This window comes from Bos mutus, chromosome 1 (genome assembly GCF_027580195.1).
Source record: "Bos mutus isolate GX-2022 chromosome 1, NWIPB_WYAK_1.1, whole genome shotgun sequence".
NCBI classification, from domain to species: Eukaryota; Metazoa; Chordata; class Mammalia; order Artiodactyla; family Bovidae; genus Bos; species Bos mutus.
In genome coordinates this window covers 66,912,866-66,933,445 of record NC_091617.1, presented here as the reverse complement: position 1 = coordinate 66,933,445, position 20,580 = coordinate 66,912,866, and the positions used below count along the sequence as shown (strand labels likewise).

Sequence of the window (20,580 nt, the reverse complement as noted above, 5' to 3'; positions counted from 1 at the left end):
CCAGTTGGGTTAAAGTGCAGTTCAATGACTTTCAGTATTTTTCTCGAGTTGTGCAAACATCACCATAATCTAATTCATGACCCGACCCTCCAAAGAAATTTTTTACCTATTAGCCATCACTTTCCATTCCTCCTCTTTTCTAGGCCTAAACAAATACTAATCTACTTTCTGTCCCTAGATTTTCTGCATTCACTTTTAGGGAATGATTGTCATCCCAAAGCATGACTATTTAATGGTGAGATAGTGCTTACACTATCCCACTGTGAGGAAGCTCTGTGAGGAAGGAAGGTATTTTTAGGTAAAAAGGATTACTGAGACTCACTTCTACAAATATTTCTAAACATTCTAAAATATTAGTATTTTAATTTCCAAAATACAACTATTCTTTCAAAAAGAAGTCTGTGGGAAATGAAGAATGAAGTCCTGAAGGGTAACTGAGGTACAAGGGGCAGATGGCTGGAAAAAGGGTCTGCAGATCTCCCAAAGGGCCCGCTGTGCCCTGGAGTGCATAGGCACCTCTCCTTGCAAACCAAGTGCTCACTTCAGACAGAGCCCCGAGGTGGTCCTTGGGTCCACTCCTATCTGATGACAACAGCTAGGTGCCCATCCTGAGTTGCTCTTCAAAACCTCTGCCTTTCAGGATTTCCTGAGTGGTCCACTGGTTAAGAATTTGCCTGCCAACGCAAGGGACATGGGTTTGATCCCTGGTCGGGGAAGATCCCACATGCTGCAAGGCAACTAAGTCTGCACCACAACTACTAGAGACCGCACTCTAGACCCAAGAGCTGCAACTACTGAGCCGTGCTCAACTGCTGAAGCCCATGTGCCCTGGAGCCTGTGCTCCACAACAAGGGACCCATCTGCAGTAAGAAGCCTATGCATCACAACAGGAAAGTAGCCCCCATTACCAAAACTAGAGAAAGGGGCTCACAGCAACAACAAAGAGGTCGAGGGCCGCCAGCCGGGACTAAGACCCATTGTAGGCAAAAAAAAAAAGTTTCAGCCTTTTGCCCTTGTGACCCCCACCCTTCTCGGTTTTCATCTGACCTTTCGAACTCCTCCTCTACACACTGGTTGACCCCTGGGTTTCCCATCCAAGTACCAACCAGGCCTGACGCTGCTTACCTTCTGAGATCAGACGAGATCAGGCCGGTCAGGGTGGTATGGCCATAGACAACCCCTGGGTTTCCTTGTCAGCCCTTCACAGCCGTCCTCCAGCCAAAGGCATCATTCCCATCGCCATGCCACTTCTGGGCTCCATCTATACCTTCTCTGACATAGCTTCCTGACTAGTCCCCTCTGCTTTTAAATCTTGCTTTTCCAAGCTAGTTACAACATTGCCAGAGTCTGCCTCCCAAAACATAACAGCCCAACCTTTTTCCCCCAATTCAGGCATCCTTCCCTGTTTTTAAACTGAAGCCCACGCTCCTCCAACAGAGTATTAAAGAGCCCAACCCACTTTTCCATCTTCACGCACAGTTGCCAGCGCACTCCCTGCACCCCACCCCACCCCTCAGACTCCACTCTCATCACTATTCCCCAGATGTACCATTTGTTTATCCAACAAACAGCTAAGGGGTACCTCCTATATGCCAGGTACCGGGCACAAGAATGAGAAAGATATCAATTCTGCCCTCAAGGAGCTCAACAGACTGTGGAAACAGTTCTGAAAACAAGTCAAGACAATACAATGTGACAAGTGCAATAAAAGAGAAAAGCAAGGTGTGCTGGGAGCTGAGGAGGAGGGAGTGCCTAGCCTGGGATTGGGAGCGCGGGAGGGAAGAGGCTTTAGAGAGGCATCGCAGAGGTGCTATAAATTTGGTTGTGCTGGGGGTGTATGTGAAGAGTGATCTCTGCAGAGGTTTAAAGAATCCTTTAGGGGTGGCTAGATGATGTGGGGAGGTGGTGGATACTGAAAGCTGGCAGGTAGGAAGTTTTTTGGACAGTTTGCAGTTGGGTGTGACATGTATGATCAGATGGGAACAAAGTGGAGGACAGACTGGATGGCAAGAAGGGAGAGTTGGTAACTGGCCAGGCAAGGAGAAGGGAGGATCTGGGCAAAGGTAGTAGCCAGAGAACGTGGAAGAGACAGATGTGAAAAGACATGGGTATGGTTGCAGGACTATGGGAATCGGGACAAGAGGGCTCACTGGTCTAAGATCCAGGATTTGGGCAGATGGTAATTCCACCAGGGGCGAGAAAACAGACGGAGGAGAAAGCTTCTTGGGTGGTGACCTTAGTTTTAGACAAAATGAATCTAGGGTGTTGGTGGATACCAAGGAACAGCCATAGGGATTTCTCCAGTGGACAGGGGTAGGTAAGACTGGAACTAAGAAGGGGAGGCAGGGGCTTAAGATTCAGATTTCAGAAATACCTTAGTGAAAAGATGTTTATCTTTTGGCTCAGCAATAGTACTTGTAGGAATTTCTCCTAAGGATACAATTAAAGATGTGTGTGAAGATTTATCTACAAAATGCTCATTGTTTATAACAGTAAAAGAGTGGAAACTTTTTATAAACTGCTATGACAGTGAAAAATGTCCAACAGTAGGAGACTGGTTAAATAAATTTTGCTATATTCATGCAATGGAATTCTGCTCAGACAATAAAATGCATATTGTAGATGGATGCTTATTGGTATAAAAAAAATCCACATATTTTGCCTAGTAGAAAAAAAGCAGATTCTACAACTCTTTGTAAAAAGTCCCGTTTTTTGTTAAGAGAAAAATTAAGATGTTAATGGTTCTTGCTAGGTGTTGTAATTTATAAGTGCTTTCTTTTGTCTTTCTTTTTTCCAGTTTTCCCACATTTAATCATACATAGCTTTTGTTATAAGATGATGGTTATAAAAAAAAATTGTGAATAAAATGGAAAGGAACGACCTAGGGAGAGCTTAGGGAATGAGAAGGAGATCAAAGATGGAACCCAACCACCTTAATACCTCAGGCCATCTGGTTTCTGTCCATGCAGCTGCCAGTCTGGGTGTTCTTATATCGTATTTGTTACATGGCTGTGTGGTAGAGTACAAGTAGACTGAACCTAGGTTTCCTTCTGCTACAAACTGGGCAAACTTTGATTCTCTGTTTTGGTTTTCTCATATCTATAGTGGGGAAAATGACATCTTCCTCAAAAGGGTTATATGACAATAAGATTCACAGACATATTGTTGTGGCTTAATATCAGTCCATTCTCTTTTTCTCTTGACTCCTATTCTGCTGGCTCCAGATTCAACCTCTTTTTGGTGCCTACAGTAGGAATTAATGCCTTGTCTCTCCAACCCCCCAAAACACTCTCTCTGGTCCTCTGTTGAATACGGACTGAATTGTGTTCTGAATTGGAGTTAGCATCTAGCTGCTCTCCCTCCCCGACTGTAACCAGAGGTGGGTAACCTCTCCATCCCTGAAGCACCTAGCACGGTGCTTTGCACATAGAGGGTGCTCTTTGAGTGTTTGTTGGCTAAATTCAGGCTTCAGGCTTTTTAAGTCTTTGCTAATCAGGGATTGATTACTCAAACGCTGGAATACTCTAGGGTTAGTTTATTCAGATCTCTTGGAATGGTTCTCCTCCCAATTTGCAACTCTGGGAAGGTTTATCTTCCAATTTCCAAAGAGATGACTGATAGAGAAAGGATGGGAGGCTCACCCAGGCCTCTAGTCTCTTTGTCAGAACCTCCACAGGGAGAGCTGAAGGAAGAAAATGAAGCTTGTTTCTCCCTCCTGGGATTAGAGGTGACTGTTCCCCATCTGTCCAGAGTTTAGGCTGCGGGAACTTCCAGCAGGACTGCTTGGGGGAAGAATTAGATAGTTACCTCATTCCACAGGCCTAGGTCCTTTAACCCAAAGAAAATTCCTCTCCACTCCTGCCTCTTAATCGCTGTGTAGGAGCATCTGGCCCCCCTCCAGCGGGGCATCTCCACCTTACTCTGGTGCCTATCCCTCCTGATAACACCTTGCTAGGTAAGGAGCCAGCCTGGAGTTGACGAAAGATCTTTCCGTTCCAAGTCAGGAGAACTGTGCGGCCCATGGCAAGTTAATTAAGCTCTGAAGCTCTAGTTTCTGCACCTGTAAACTGGGAATAATCACCTGGACACTGTTCCCTGTCACAACCCAGGGTTAGTGAGGGGAATCAAATGAGATTTCAACAACAATAATAATAATAACATATGAACGAGCAGAGAGAGCTCTTCACAAACGCCAGGTGTTCGTAATGCTGTCTGCGGGGTTCTTGCTCTGTAACTATCCACCAAAGCATTCCTGTCCGCCCAGCCCTGGTTGCATCGGCCTCACCAACTGCATCTCCATCTTTCCCGTAACTGTCTTCCTGGGCCTCAGAGATCCTCAGTCTCTCCATCTCTCCCGTCCATTTCCGGGTCTGGCTCTTGGGCCCCTCTGGCCCTCCAGCGACTCTGGTCTTCGGCTCCCTGCGGCAGTCGCTGCCTGGGCGCCCCCGGCCCGGTGCGCCCTCCTTTGGCACAGCCGCCCGGCCCGAGAATCGCCCAATAAGAGCGCCGGACTCAAGTCTGACAGCTCAGGAAGCGGCCAATCGAGCCGGGCCAGGGAAGGGGGGCGCAGCGCGGGGGCTGAAGTTGGGTTGAATGGGGGGATGGGGGATTAAAAGGGGATACAAAAGAGGGGAGCTAGGACTAGGGGCGCAGGAACCCAAGCAAGGGGCGAGGGAGGACCGCATGCCACCCAGGTCGGGCGAAGGGACCGCGGGCTGGATGCGGCTCCAGGCGCCAGGGAGGGAGGGGACGCAGAGAGAATTTTAGGTGAGGAAGGGGAGCCAGGGCCCCCACAGTAAAGGGCAGCTCACGAGGCCGGGCCTGAGGATGCCGGCGGGGCGCCGAGGCGGGGGCCGCGGCCGGGTCGGGGGCGGAGGCGGCCGCGCGCCTCTGTGAGCCGAGGCCCGAGCGGCGCGGGGGGCGGGGAGGCGGCGGGAGGAGGGGATGCGGAGGGCGCTCCGGCGGCGGCGGCGGCGGCAAGCGGGCGAGAAGGAAGGAGCGGCGCGAGCGGCCGGAGCAGCGCAGGGCCCGAGGCGTGCATGGCGCGCCGCGAGCCCGGCTCCCGCGGCTCTCCCCGGAGCGCCCCCGGGGCGCAGCAGCGGCCCTCTGGCCGGCCCCTCTCTGCTGGCTGCATCTGAGTCCCGGCTCTCGATCTCTGGATGCCGTGCTCCCTGGGAGAAGCCCGCCTGCGTTGGGGCGGAACGGCGGCGGCGCTGCGCCGGATTCCGCCCTCAGCCTAGTCCTTCTGCGCCCGGCCGCGGTGGGCCCGCAGCAGGCGGCAAGGAGCCTGGGGCTTGAGGAGTCGGCACGACAGCCCTCCTGGGCCGGCGGGTCCGGGCCAGCCCCGCTCCGTTTTGGGGGAAGGGGTAGGCGAGAGGGGAAGGGCCGCGCTGCAGGAGCCGGTCCTCGCCCCCGCCCCCTGCGCGGACCCGCTGAAGGCTGGGCTCGGCTTTGGCCGGGGCCAAGCTCCCACTCTCGCCGCGGGAGGTGGTGGGGGATGAGGGCGACGGCGCCCTTGGGCTCCAGGACCCTCCCCGCAGGGCTCTGGAGCTGTTGCTCCGCCCGCCGCCCCCTCCCCCGTCCTCTCCACCCCCCCATCCCACCTCCCCACCCCTCGTAAGAAAATAATGCTGGCTGGCGCCCGCACCTCCCAGTCGCTCCCAGTCCGCCGCGAGGGAAGGGCGCCCACTTCGTCTCCACGCCGGGACCCCTGCCGAGCCGTCCTAACTGCCTTCTCGCCGTGCGTGCCGCTGGTCTCCGCTTAGGCAGAGTCTGCGAGTGCCGCGCCCAGGCATTGCAAGCCCCGGGGAGGTGCCGCCCGCAAGGACACCTCTCCGTCCCGCCTCGTCCGCAACTCCGGTCCTTGTCGAGCTCGACGCGAGCCAGGAGTCCGGACGTCCCTCTGCGCGCGGCTCAGCAGCTCCAGCAGTCCCCGCTGCCCCAGCTCGGAGCCAACTCCCTCTCGGACCTGGGGCTCCCGACGCGGATTTTCAGCCACTTCTCACCTCGGGGCTGTGCCTGCCTCCCTTTCGCTCTCCCGCTGCCCTCCTTCTCCCCTCAGGACGGGGGTGCCAAGATGCCCCGCTACTGCCCAGGGCCCCGGGCCGCCCCCGACGTGTGACCCCAGCCTGGTCCCCCTGCTCGGCCGTCCACCTTCCCCTTGGAGACCCCCGGCCCGGCCTCCGGGGGAGGAGGAAGAAGACGACGAGGCCGAGGGGGGGATGTCCAGCTCCAAAAGCGTGAGCCCCCCGGGCTACGCGGCGCAGACAGCGGCGGCGCCGGCGTCCCGGGGAGGCCCGGAACACCGCTCCGCGTGGGGAGAGGCCGACTCCCGCGCCAATGGCTACCCCCAAGCCCCCGGGGGTTCGGCCCGCGGCTCCACCAAGAGACCTGGGGGGGCGGTGACCCCGCAGCAGCAACAGCGCCTGGCCAGCCGCTGGCGCAGCGACGACGAAGACGATCCTCCGCTGAGTGGCGATGACCCCCTGGCCGGGGGCTTCGGCTTCAGCTTCCGTTCCAAGTCGGCCTGGCAGGAGCGCGGCGGCGACGACTGCGGTCGCGGCAGCCGGCGGCAGCGGCGGGGCGCGGCCGGCGGGGGCAGCACCCGGGCGCCCCCTGCGGGCAGCGGCGGCGGTTCGGCGGCTGCGGCCGCCGCAGCGGGCGGGACGGAGGTGCGCCCCCGTTCGGTGGAGCTAGGCCTGGAGGAGCGGCGTGGCAAGGGCCGCGCGGCCGACGATCTGGAGGCCGGCGCCGTCGAGGAAGACGAAGGGTCCGGGGATGGGGGCAGCTCGGCAGGCTCGGGCGCGGGGCCTGGCGCGGTGCTGTCGCTGGGCGCCTGCTGCCTGGCACTGCTGCAGATATTCCGCTCTAAGAAGTTCCCATCGGACAAGCTGGAGCGGCTGTACCAGCGCTACTTCTTCCGTCTGAACCAGAGCAGCCTCACAATGCTCATGGCTGTGCTGGTGCTCGTGTGCCTAGTCATGTTGGCCTTCCACGCGGCACGGCCCCCGCTGCAGCTGCCCTACCTGGCCGTCCTAGCGGCCGCCGTGGGTGTGATCCTCGTTATGGCCGTGCTCTGCAACCGCGCCGCCTTCCACCAGGACCACATGGGCCTGGCCTGCTACGCGCTTATCGCCGTGGTGCTGGCCGTCCAGGTGGTGGGCCTGTTGCTGCCCCAGCCGCGCAGTGCCTCCGAGGGCATCTGGTGGACTGTGTTTTTCATCTATACGATCTACACGCTCCTGCCCGTGCGCATGCGGGCTGCGGTACTCAGCGGGGTGCTCCTGTCCGCCCTCCACCTGGCCATCGCCCTGCGCACCAACGCCCAGGATCAGTTCCTGCTCAAGCAGGTAGGGGCCCACCTGGGCACAGGGACTGTATAGTAGGGTGTGCAGGCCTTGGCCTGACTCCAAAGAGAGGCAAGCCACCTTCACCCTTTAAACTGGTGAGAAGATCCAGAGAGACATGGCTCTGTCAGCTGTGTGGTGTCTTCTAGCCTCTGACCCCGCACTCTGAGCCCCAGCATCTTCCTTTACAAAAAGGGTGCTCTTCTATGTAATCTTCCCGCTGATAGACACACTAAACCCTATCCATTATTGTAGGGATGCTAATGAGGAAGGAGGGTTGGAGGAGAAAATTATTTGGAGAGGTCCCCTTCTCTTCCTATGCTTCTGTCCCTGTATATATGGCCCCTGACCAAAGTGACTGGACCCTCTAATCCCTCTCCAACCTCTCCCTGGGGAGAGCCACTGATAGTTTGTAGTGAGTCCTGGATGTAGTGAGTCAGTTGAGTCCTGGATGGAGGATTGATGAGGGGAAACCCTAGGAACTCCTTGCCTAGTCTTAGGGAGGAGAAACGGTAACCCTGCCAGTTGCCTGAGACTGGGGGTTTGAAAGCTGGAAATATACCTGAAATTGAGGGAAGACTGACAAATGTGTTTCCTTTGTGAAAGTGCCCACAAGCCAAAGAGCTGCCTTCAGCAAAAGTGGGAAGCAACCTTTTGGGTGGACAGTCCTCTCCTGGCCTGAGCAGAAAGCTAGTGTCCTATGTCAGGACCCCTCCATGTGGGTGCTCCTGGTTATTAGTTGTGGTGGGGGCTTTTTATCACTTCTGGGATGAGTTAGGTGAGCCTCCAATGATGGGATAAGGAGGAAATAAAACTTCTGTCTGGTTAACTGGTGGTTCTTCTGAAGACTTATGAGAGGAAGGCGTGCTTGCCATGGTGACCTTGATGAGATTGGCTCTTCTGACAAGCACACTTTCTCCCCTTAGCAGTGCCCTTGTCCGTGGCGCCATTCGCCTCTTCCACTGGCCCCTGCTCAGCCTACTTGGTTGTGCTGCAGCTTGGCTGTGAGAGTCAAATGGGCCCTTGCTGCAGTCTAGTCTCTTGACTGTAGATCCTACTGCACCCCCTACCTCTCTCTGGGCATCTGCTTCCTCTACAGAACTTCTTAACTAACTGAATTCCAGGCATGGCCTCCCCACTTTTAGTGCCTTTTCTCGGACTTCAATCCTATTGAGGACTGTGTGTTTCTTCAGGGGCTGTCCTGTACCCCCTGGCTTTCTCAAAATAGTCCCAGTGTGGGCTTCATGGCGCTGGACTCCAGGTGTACCCTCAAGGCACTCTGTGACTGGGAAGGAGGGGATCTGCAGCCCCTCCGTGCCCTAGGTTCCTTGTCTAGCAAATGAGAGGATAATGCATGACCCTTCCAGTTCTACCCCCTCTGTGCCAAGCCTCACCTCTGCAAGGAGCCCTCCTTCCATTCCAGCCATGTCAGCCTCTCCCTCTTCTGCATGGCCAACAACAGAGTCAGAGCCACAGGGTGGGGCACTTACTTATTCCTGAGTGCCCCTGGTTTTACTCCCCATCCAATGTAAGCCCCTTGGATGCAGAATTCTTGAGGTGTATGTGTTTTTCCTTACCATCTCTGCCTTATCTAGCACTGTGTTGAATATATAGGGATTTCATAATTGCTTAACTGGTTGTATTCCAATGAGTGAAGTAATTGGGGTTGTTGATGCTAAAGAAGTTTTTCTGATCTGGGATCAGAAGGAAAAAAAATCTTTAGAGATCATCTTTAAACTTAAGAGAAAAACCTATTGAGAGCTGGTTTGAAAAAAAGTTAACTGCTATTGTTAGTGCTTATAAAGGCTCCAAATGTTTTGAGCTGGGGACACAAGCTGGCATATGAGTTTTTTATCTTTGAGGGTTGTTCCTGGCTTGAATGGGAGGCAGGTTGCTTGGGTGGGTATGGCTTTTCTGCAGAAAGACAGGCATGGCATGCACATGGAGCAGCAGAAGTTTCCAGGATCATTCAGAGTGTTTACTGAAACCAGAGTTGGGACTCAGGGCCTGATTACAGCCCTAGACAATCCGAGGTGAGTGATTTCAGGAGACTGGAGTCAGGTCCCAGGATGGCAGCGCTGGACCTGGGGTGTTCCATCTCCATCTTAGCATGAAGGTGCCACTGCGGCGGCAGAGCCAGCTGACTGACTTCCCATCTAGTTCCTCAGCCCAGTCTCTCTCCCTTCTTTCCCCAGCTGCACACCTCCCAACTCATGCTTCTTTTATCCAGTTGTGGTCTTCAGACCTTCCCCTGTCTGTAGGCTCTTGCATACATTTGCACTTCTCATGACCTGCTGTGCTGAGTATAGCAGAACTTGTTAGAAATGGTCCATGATAATCAGAATGCAAGCATTCTTTGTAGTTGACTTAAGACAAAACTGTATCTTTTTTTGGTTTGTATTTCATTTGCCTTTCTAATTATGATATAAACTTTGTGTTTCTTGAGCAAATCTTATTGGATGGTGGGAAATATTAGTGAGACAATCAAGCATTACCCTCTGCCTCAGGTTACCCCAGAGTAGCAGGTATTGGAGAATGGCCTCCATTAGATGCCTTATTCTTATCTTTGATGAAGATACACATCCAGGTAAATGGGCCAGCAATGTGTGGTTTTTAATACTGGGGCTTTGGGAATCTGCCTCCATGACCTTGGACACAGAGTAGGCTCTCAGGAATCTGTTGGCATTTTTTCACTTCTCATGAGAGACTGGTCCCCTTGCCAGCTGCCCCACAGCTCAGACCTTCAACATCAGTATCTGATCTCGGTATTTTATTCTTTCCCTGTCCCTCTTCTGTCTTGGGCTCTGCCCTTTGCTTCAGTTAGAAGGGAGAAACATCTAGTATCTTATCTGATGCCTCCTGATGGTTTTTACTCAAGAGGAAACTGAGAGGCAAGGTGGGGCAGCCCTTGGCATCCCCCAAGGTGGGGGATGATGTTTCTTCCTTTTGCTGTATCCCCTGCTCCAGCTCTTCTCCTGGTATTCACCCCCCCACCCCGCTCTTTTTCTCTCACTTCCTTTCACTTTCCTCCTCCTCCAGTCCCCTGTTGCTCTCCTCTCCTCTGCCTGCCTGCTTTTCTGCTTCCCCATCTCTTACTCCCTGTTTTGCAGCCTCTCAGGCTCGCCTTCTGTGCTCGTCTCACTGTCGTCTCCTTGGTGGGATACAGTAGGAGCGTCATGGGTTGTTTTTTTTTTTTCCTTCTTTGCCTGTTAGAAGTCCCTCTGCTACACCCATACCATAAATAACACTCAAGCATCTGCCAAACACATTCCTCACTTGTGTTAATAGGCTGCAATGATGCCGGAGCCTGTTGCCATGGCAACCTCATTTTTGTTTGACTGTATCCCACTCTGCTACATAAAGCCTCTGCATGCACTCACACACAAACAAGTATGCTCACACAACTATTACATATGCTTAGCTATTAGAGATTATTTTGGAGAAAACATCTTTGGGTCTTATGGGGATGGACAGTCATTTGGCAAAGGAGATGAGTGTCTCTGCTTGTCCAGTGTTACTCTCGGAGGTGATAATGGATGGAAGAGTGCTTTGAAAAGTAGAGAGTCCTGTTCAGATGTGGGATATTATTAGTCTGCAGCAGCATTAAACCCACCTGATACAGTTTTTGAAAAGAAGATTCTGACCCTGTATGGGTCCCTGTGAGCCTGGGAGAGCTGTCAGAGGTTGCCCTTGTGGTGTGGGCTGACCCATCCCTACCCAGCCTGTCTTCAGCTCCTTCCTTGCTTCCCTCGGTCCCTTTTGAAGAAACTCAGTGATTTTCTGCATTTCCTCCTCTGTGCCTGTTTGAACCCACAACTGTCACCAGTTGTTCCAGTGATCAGAATGGCAGTTGCGCTATGTGAGTGATGTTCTGTGACCATGAGCACATGTGAGTGTCCATACTTGGGCTGGATGGGGGTGGGGAAGCAGACCAAGAAATGACTACTGTGGCTGAAGGGTGGGTGTCTGTCTGTCATGTGGGCAGGCTCTAGTATGTATGTGCATGTGCGTGAACATGTGTGTGCATGTGTGTGTGTTTGTGTGTGTGTATCTGTTGTGTGTGCTGGCCTGGGTTATGGAGGTGGGCTGAGGGAAGCCTTTGTGTTGACTTTGAAAGGAAATCATCACAGCTCTGTCCTGTTTATTCTTTGTTCGTGGCTGACTTCCTGTGGCTGTTTGCATTTCTGATTCTGGGCCTTGATCGACCTTCTCACCTTGACCTCTGGCTCCCCAGGGAAGTACCCTGGATGCACATGCCCCTACTTTCCAAAATGAACCTGGGGGCTAGACTTGAGCGGTCAGTTCCCCTGCCCCCATGGAGTCTCGCCCTTCCCTTTCAAAAGCCCGAGCTGCCCACTCACTCAGCCATCCGGTAAGCCCTGTGGTGAGCCGCCACCTCGCTCAGGAACTTGGCCCAGAGGCCTGTGTGGTGGTGGGTCACCGTGTCTGCCCTGTGTGCCCTGCTGGCTGCCGCTGCCTCCCTGCTTGCTGGATGGTGTGGAGAAGGCCACACACTTTCAACATGACACCAGGGGTCATCTACCACCAGTTACTTTCCCCATCACCCACTTTTCTGGACAGGAGAAATCTGGCCGTGGTGAACCCCAGCAGCAACAGTAGGCTGGGGTTGGGGGGGTGGCTCTGAGTCTGTAGCCAGGGAGGGTCTGCTTGTTTTGCCTCAGTGCTAATTGTATTTGCTAATTGTTTTGATTATGTGGCCTCCTTATCTCTGCGATGGGGAGGGGGTGCTTGGAGGGAGGCACAAGCCTCAGGGTGGGGGTCCAGCAAGGCTTCTAGGTAGGAGGTCATCTAGGCACATCCAGATAGGGGTGTCTCGATGCCTGTGGGGAGGACTTCAGGAGTGGCAGAGGCCTGGCCAGGGAGCAGAATGGTCAGCTGCTGTGCTTTGGGAATGTTGACGGTTAATAATTCTATCTAAGTTTTAATCTGGAGCAAGAGCATGAGGTCTGTGTGCTGTGGAGCACAGAACCGTGTGTTCGTGTCTGTCTATAAAGAGGACACCAACGATGCATTAAACCCCAGCACCAAAACCTGCCCAGCCTCACAGAAGAGTTTTGAAAATCAGTGTAAAAGGCCTGGACAGAAGCTGTCCTGTGCAGACAGGCCCTGGCCACAGTTACTCTGTCAGAGGGTGTAGGGCTGTGGAGCACCCATTCGGGCCCAGCCAGGGGAGGGGTGTGTGTTGGGGGAGGGAGGTGAGAGCCTCTCTGCGAGTGTACGGCCTCTTGCCGGATGACTTTCAGTCATGGCGGCCTGCTTGGCACCTCTGTTAACTTTATTTATCTTGTGGTAGTTCTGGCCAATGGCCATTTACTTCCCAGGAGCATCCTCTGTGTTGGGAATGGAAACAGTTTTCTCTTGGAGTCCCATATGACTGTGGCCCAGAAATTCTTTGGGTGCAGTTACATAAGTTACACTTGAGCATATCTTTCTTTCCTCCATGCCTATCAGGTGGGGGGAGCTTGCTAGTGGAGGGCAGTCAGTATTGATTTTCTCTCCCAAATGCAAAACTCCATGAAGATAATTGGAAAGCTCTACTCCCCCCACTCCCCTCCCACCCACCTCTTTTCTCCAGGTAACATTCAAATCCAGGACAGGGAAGAACTCTTTTTCAACATCATGAACAAAATCTGGGAGTTTCTAGTTAACAGACCATGAGCTTCATGGGAAGCAGCATTTTGGTCTAGCTGTTGGAAAAGGCCAGTAGGGTCAGGCTTGTGGGCATATCCAGTTGATAGGAAGACTGAGGCCCCATCTGAGATTCTATGTTTGATTCTAGAATTTAGAGGAGGGTACTAGTTTGGTCAGGGGATTGGAAACCTTGACTTCTAAGAGAATACTTGAAAGAGTGGGAGATGTTTAGCTGGGAGGTGAGAAAGCAGAAACACGGGCAAAGTGTTATTTATTGCTGGGATCCCTGTTATCAGATGTTAGAAGAGGGACTAAACTTATTTTTGGTTGCTCCCAAGGGCAGAGTTGGGGTAAATGGGTAGAAATAGTAGACAGATTTCAGCTCCAGGTGTGTGCGTGCTGAATTTTCAGTCGTGTGTGATTCTTTGGGACCCTTTTGACTGTAGCCCGCCAGACTCCTGTCCATGACATTCTCCAGGCAAGAATACTGGAGTGGGTTACCATTTCCTTATCCAGGTAGAAGATACTTTCCAGCCTCTGGGGTTGTAGCCATTACACCAAAAGCCCCCTGGGGTAGCCAGCTGTGTCAGTGGAGGTATTCAAGGGGAGACTGGACTGAGGAAACGGAAGACTCTGCTTCTGAAGGTCTGGGGTGGGTCCCAGGAAGGGATCTATATTTTTTGCCAGCTTGGATCTAGTTTTCAAAGCTCTCTAGCTGATCTTGATGACCAACTCTTAGGTTTGGGATCATTGGCCAAGATAACCATTCAGTTCACATCCAACCCTTGAATTTTATGGTTTCATGTCTTGCTACAGCATGAATGCCTGCTGAGTCTTTTGGGATGTCTGTCGTCATGCCTAACTTGGTCTCTGTTTAAAAGTCACAAAATCACTGCAGACTTGCAGGCCCCTTAGGAGATGTCCCAGTGGGGCTGGTGAGTATATTGGTTGTAGGATGCGGAGGGGAAGGTGACTGGTAGTGGTGAGAGGGGGTGGGAAAGATTGCCTGTACCTCCCATCCTGCCTCCCAGCCATTCCCATCCCCCTACTCTTGATTGAGGCAAAGCAATCTTTGGCTCAGTATTGGTGGTGGTAGTGGTGGTGAGGGTGGTCAGCAGAGAGACAGACCTTAGTTTGAGTCCTGGTTTACTCATTCATTTGGTAAGTGAATATGAAAAACACTGAGGATACCCCAGGTCCAGAAGGGGTGGTACAGAATGTGGAAAGTGAGATCAGGGGTAGGCAAGAGGTCAGGAACTAGGAGATGGTTTGAAGGAGGAACAGTACGATGTCAGGCAAGGAAGAGGAGATTGGAGCTGTGAGTGTGGGGAGGGGAAGAGCTTGGAAGTGGGGGCAGGGATGCTGTCTGGAACAATGGGATATAGTCACAAGAAGAGGGGGGTAAACAAGCAAACACTGGGAAACAGTAGTGGCTTTATTCTTTGGGCCTGCCTCATGTGTCAGCCTGGACAGTCTTCCCCCCACCTCATATACATACACACACTTCTTGCTCTGGGAGGGTTATCGGCTCTTGCTTCTGGGCTTTGAGGCTTCTTGATCTCACATTGGGTGGCCTCCTCTTCCGTCTCCTTAGGGGCTTCCTGGGGGTTGTCTCACAGGTTGCCATAGTCCCACTTGGCTCTTGGAAGGGGTCCTGAGGGACCTCGGTACATGACACGTAGTAGGTGTTCAGTGAGGGTTTGAATGAATGAATGAACGGGTGGTGGGGTGGGTGGACGGCTGCACGCACACTCTCGGCTGTTCTGAAGTGCTAGACCAACACCTCCACAGAAGGAAGCGATGCGGCTCGGCTTGGAGCCTATTTTGGTGGATTGTTATCCTAAACTCCGAGCAGGGCTTCCAGAGTACCTCCTGCTGCAATTTAGAACGTGTGTCTTCTTGGAAACAGAGAGCTGTTGCCTGGCAGTGCCGGTACTATATCCCTTCACAGATTTGAAAACCATTATTAAGTCATTCTTTCAGCCTTCTCCCCATTCATTCAGACAACAACCATTTATTAGGTGCCTACTGTGTACCAGGCGCGTGCTAGGCCACGAGGGTCCAGAGATGACTCAGCCCGGGCCCCAGCACTTAGCATTGCCTTTAGCCCAGACGCTCCCACTAACTGTCCTTTGGAGGGATGTTGCTGAATGTTTCACGTACACACATTCAGTCCTGTGTCAGGTAAGTTTAAGAAATACTGGCTTGATCAGAATTCTTTATTGTAGAACTTTAAAGCTTTTCATATGTTAATATGCCATAGAATTTGCCAAGAAGGGGTTTTTGCATGAAGCCATTATCAGACATATTTGACCCCAGAGCCAGTTTTTGAAGGAGCATAGCAGAGGCATTAGTGTCTGTTGGAACTCACGTTGGGACACCCTGCTTCAGGGGCTGGGAGGATCTCAGCATCCAGCCCCCTGCCTCAGGGATAGGCCTAGGCAAGGTCATCTAGATATGGGCATTTGTTTGTTTGGGGGCTCTTCTACTTCAAAAAGGAGACAGAGCAGCCTGCATTAAAAGTCTCATTCTCTGTTTGCATCCAAAATTCTTTATAAAGTAAAATGATGGGACTGGAAGGGACCAGGGAGATGCCTCCTTTATCTAGTTTCGGTTTCCTTTAAGGGTTTTCTGTTGTCATTAGACATGGAGCCTGTTGGGCTCTGTATTGTGACCTTTGGTGCGGGGGCGGGTCCATTCGCTGAGGGCCTGGCTGCCTACGAGAAAGTGGTGATGGGCTGTTCAGAGCATCCTGGGTCCAAACAGAGTTCCCCAGTTTGCTTTGTTTCCTACCATCTAAAAGGAGGAAGACTTTATAGAATGTCGATTAAAAACAATGAGTATATATTGAGATTTTATTGCGAGCTTGGCACTAAGCTAATCCCTTACATATATGACTTTACTTATTATCAATCCTGAGAGAAAGACATTCTTACCCCTATTTCAGGGCTGCAGAATATAGGATAAGAGAAGGTAAGTAACTTTCCCAAGGTCACTCAGTGATCAAGCACAGCAGATGGTTCGGCGCCTGCTCATATTCCCTGGGCATGTACCTTTCACTCTTGCCAGCCAGACTGCCAGCTGTCAGCACCTGAGGGCTTTCTCTGGCCCTGAGCCTCTCTGCTTGCTTGTGGGGCAGGTCAGAAGTGCTGGGGAGGGAGTGCCCATCCCCAGAGCAGCTCTCAACCAGTGACTGTTGGGCGCTAGTGGATAGATACCCTAGCTCCCTTGACCCTGGTGTGGGGGGAGTGTAACGGAGACAAGCCTTCTTGTTAGCCCCCAGGCCTACAGGATACAGCTCTGGTTGTCCACAGTGGTACAGGCTGGAAAACTATTTTTCTTTTTTTCCTTCCTTCTTTATTTTCTCCCTCCTTCCCTTCCTTCCTCCCTCCTCGATCTTCCTTCCATCTTTCCGTTCTCTTTGTCTTCTTCCCCTGTTTTTTTTTTTTTCTCATTTCTCCATTCTCTAATATTTTCTGGGGTCACCTCCCAGGCAAACCACTTCTTTCAAATCCTTGTCTGAGGATCCTTTTCTAGGAAAAATCCAAATTGAGAGTAGAGAAACTGAGATTCTAATCCGGTTTGACTTGAACACTAGGGAGTGGAGTGATCACTTTACTGGGGCAAAAATGTATCAGGTACAGGGACTTCTTTGGTTGTTCAGTGGCTAAGATTCTGTGCTCCCAATGCAGGGTACCTGGGTTCGATCTCTGGTCAGGGAGCTAGATCCCACATGCCACAACTAAGAGTTTGCATGCCACAGCTTGAAAAAAAACAACAATGATTCCACATGCTACAACTAAGACCCATTGCAGCCAACTAAATAGATAAATATTTTTAAAAATGCATCAAGGACAGAACTCTGTGGCAAACTCAGAACCCTGGCCCCTCCCTCCTATCTGATGATATATGTTTCTCACCAGAACGGTTGTTTCTGGACTAGTGGGATGATGTGAAAAAATGTATTTTTTGTCTTGTGTTATATATATATAATTTGTTTTGAATTTCTGCTTCTTAAAAATGTATGGCTTTCTGTCCCCTAGACAATGTCTCGAATATCAGCCAAAAGACTCAACTACTTTGACCTTTGATTAGCATTTTGTAGATGACAAAGGACTTTACCTTGCGTAATCTTACTTGCTTCTCACTACTGCCCTGAGGAGGTGATGAGTTAAGGAGGCGCAGACACTGGCTTTGGGGCCCAGGAGAACGCCCTGGCTGGGTGATCCTGAGTTGCCTTACTCTCGCTCAGTCCATTCCCTCTCTAAACTGAGGATAAGTTCCTGACTGACAGACTCTGTTGTTGAGTGCCCAGACAAGGTAATGCATATGTGAGCTCTCATAATTACAGACCTGTGCTGCTGATATTGTGTTGAAGAGGAGGAAGTAGGGGTTGAGAGAGGTTGAGTGACCTCATTCAGGTCACACAGCCAGTTAGTTAGCTTAGGAGCTGCTGCACAAATACAGATCCCTGACTCCAAATCCAGTGCTCTTTGCACGTATGAACCCAGCCTGAGTCCACCCCGTCGTACTTAAAGAGGCTATAGAAGGCATAGCTGCTCTCAAGCAGTTGTCTTGGGTGGTTGTGGAACACATGGTTTCTCATTTGTGACACCTCCTTCCCATGGGGTGTCTGGCTCAGATAGGCATTAAATCATTTGTCACTTCCGGAGCCTGCAGCGATGCTGTGAGAGGGGACAGCGTGAAAGTGTTTAGAGGACAACTGGGATCAGATGTTTACCTGTGAAGGGCCCCTGAGTGAGCTTCAGGATGGGTCAGGAGGGATGCAGACCTGAAGAGGGGTCAGACACAATGCCGGGTAGCTTAGGTCTGGGTGTAAGGCTCCCTCATATCCAGGCTTCTGGTGGCATGGGTGGAACAGAGGCAGGAAGGGAGGAGGCAGCTGGGTACACATCAGCATCACTTCTCGGAGGTCACATCTGGGGTTTTTCTGTAGAGTCGCATCTAGTGGATAGAGCAGTTTAGCGTTTACTCTAGGATGTCTTTAGAGCCCAGCTCACCCAAACCACCATCATCCTAACAAGTACCCCAAATATCCTGCTTCAAAGCCACTTCTGTTGTTTGTCACTCTTCTCAAGAAAAATAAAGGAAAATGTAACTCCTGCCCAAGTGCCATTCTTTTGCTAAGTGGATTTTCAAGATTTTATTTTCACATTTTCTTTTGGGGATGAGTGTGGTGATTTGGGCTTCCCTGGTGGCTCAGATGGTAAAGAATCTGCTGGCAGTGTGGGAGACCTGGATTAGATCCCTGGGTTGGGAAGATCCTCTGGAGAAGGGAACGACCCACTCCAGTATTCTTGCCTGGAGAATTCCATGTGTCCCACTCTTTTTTGACTCCATGGACTGTAGCCCACCAGGCTCCTTTGCCTATGGGATTTCCCAGGCAATACTGGAGTGGTTGCCGTTTTCCTTTGCTGTTTGTTTATTCACTTAACAGGCCCAAGCCCCGAGTCTTCCTCTGGCCAAGTCCCTTTTCTTGTAACCATTTCACCACACTGCCTGAGAGGGACCTGGCTATCGTTTGACGGGCTCCCAAAGGGTAGCAACTGCTCAGAAGCACCTTGGTCCTGACAGCTGAGTGGAGGCAGCCAAGGGAGAGTGATGGTCACTGAATCCTGGGTGAGCAGGGTAGGCTTGTACCCCTCCCTGCCAAGGAAGGAGCCCTGCCTTTGCAACATCTGACACTCAGCATTTAACATCAGAGTCACTCTGAAACACCCTCTTCTTTTCCTCTGGAGCACTCATACTGGTTTATAATTTTATTTCAGTAGGTTTATCTATCTGTCTTTCAACTTGTCAGTCAGCTCTTTGAGGACAGGGGCCTCATCTGTTTTAATACTCAGATATTTACTGAATGTTCCTGACTCTCTGACCCCCGCTGCCCAGCACTGTGGGAAGCAGGTGGTTCCCATTTGCATGTTCCATAGGGAATGCTGACTCTTGACAGCCAGGGCTCCCTCCCTTGACCAAGGTGAGCTTGTGCCCTGCTGGCACGGGGCTCTGAGCCTGGGGGTGTGATCTTAGGAAACACTGCTTTCCATCTTTGCCCTCCTTCTTGTGGGTTCCCTGCTGGTCTGTCTGGTAATGTCAGGAAGGTCCCCTGTTGTCTGCGTTTGCTTCTCCCTCTCATCTTTGGTCCCCTTTCTTCTTCTTCTTTTTTCTGGTATCCTTTTTCCTCCTCCTGAGTCCTCCCACTTCCCTCTTTCCAGCTGTAAGATGTGGGAAAACCTGAGAGACTCGCCAGGAGGCAAGCTCAACTGTAAGGACTGTAAATATGAGCATGGCTAACTACACAAATTCCAAACAGTATTCTTCATGCTGTTCCAAGCAACCCCATGAAAGAGCAGCTCTCACAGTGTGTTATAAACTTCCTTATGGTTGATTGCCCTGTATCGCAGTGCAGGTGGCAGCTCTGTTTTCACCTCGAACGCCCAGCACTGAGACATCAACTTCGGGGTGGGTTAACCTCCAGTCACCCAACAGAACTTGAGGCGTGGGACAGGAAGGTGTATCTAGGAGTTCTTATATAACCCTGGTACCCAGGCTATCTGTAGTGGGCCTGGACATCAGCATTTGGGGACGCTCCTGCTGATTCTGACATGCACCACAGATGGGAACTATTGCCCTGAGCCTCCCTGCGTCAGCAGAGGGCTCGGGGGGATGACGCTGAGTCTGATTTATGGCTGTGTCGAAAGGAGAGTTGTTTATATCGAAAGGGGTTTATTGTGGTGATTCAGTAAAGACTGATGACCACTAAAAATTATTGCAGGTGTGTAATAGGGGAAGAAAACTTGGTTGGTGGTTGGTGTATAAAATCTTATCAGGCCAGGCTGTGGCTCAGTATATTTATGTTCCTCTTATCACCAGCAATTAGCCCCAAACGTGGCTCAATAAGTGGCTTAGCACAGTGTTGTGATAACTGCAAGGATAGTTTAGAAAACGACTGTTGTACCGTGCGCTCCACGGAGCCATCTTGGCAGACAGGCACATCTCACTCAAGGCTCCTGACGGCCTGAGGGCTACACCCAAAGGCCTGCTGATCACTGTTAACTCTTCCCTTCTCTCTTTTTTATGTGGTATTTCCTCTCAGAATTGGAGAAGGAAATGGCGACCCACTGCAGTATTCTTGCCTTGGAAATCCCATAACAGAGGAGCTTGGTGGACTACAAGCCATGGGGTCCCAAGGGTCGGATACAACAGTGGGAGAAATTGTACGTTAGTCTTTGTGAGTCTCCCTCCAACTGGAATGTAAACTAGGACAGTGTCTGTCGTAGACGTCTGTTACAGAATGAATGAATTTGCACAGTTAAACAGCAGGCAAATGGCAGTGTGAGTCCAGCACTACTTTTTTCTTTGACCCTTAAGCTCATGAAATGTGCAAGGAATTATTATATAGTCAGAGACTCCCCGTCTGCGTGTATTGTTGTCAACACGCATGGCAAAGACTTAGAGTAAAGAAAGGTGATGGAGAGAAGGGCCTTCCCCCCCGCCCCCCGGAAAGGATTTCCTTCCTGTGGACTTTAAAGCTACTTCTTTCCTAGCACCTTTGGCTAGGAATGTA

The 20,580-nt window shown here is 51.6% G+C and overlaps 1 protein-coding gene across 1 annotated transcript in view; it reads left to right on the top strand.

Moving 5' to 3' along the window:
* The first annotated feature begins 5,629 nt into the window (after nt 1–5,629).
* ADCY5 (adenylate cyclase 5) overlaps nt 5,630–20,580 on the top strand; it is a 158,874-nt gene continuing 143,923 nt past the window's right edge. Inside the window, exon 1 of the mRNA XM_070370234.1 lies at nt 5,630–7,349. Within this exon, the coding sequence (XP_070226335.1) occupies nt 6,222–7,349 (1,128 nt within the window). The 5' untranslated portion in view covers nt 5,630–6,221. The remainder of the gene's footprint in view (nt 7,350–20,580) is intronic.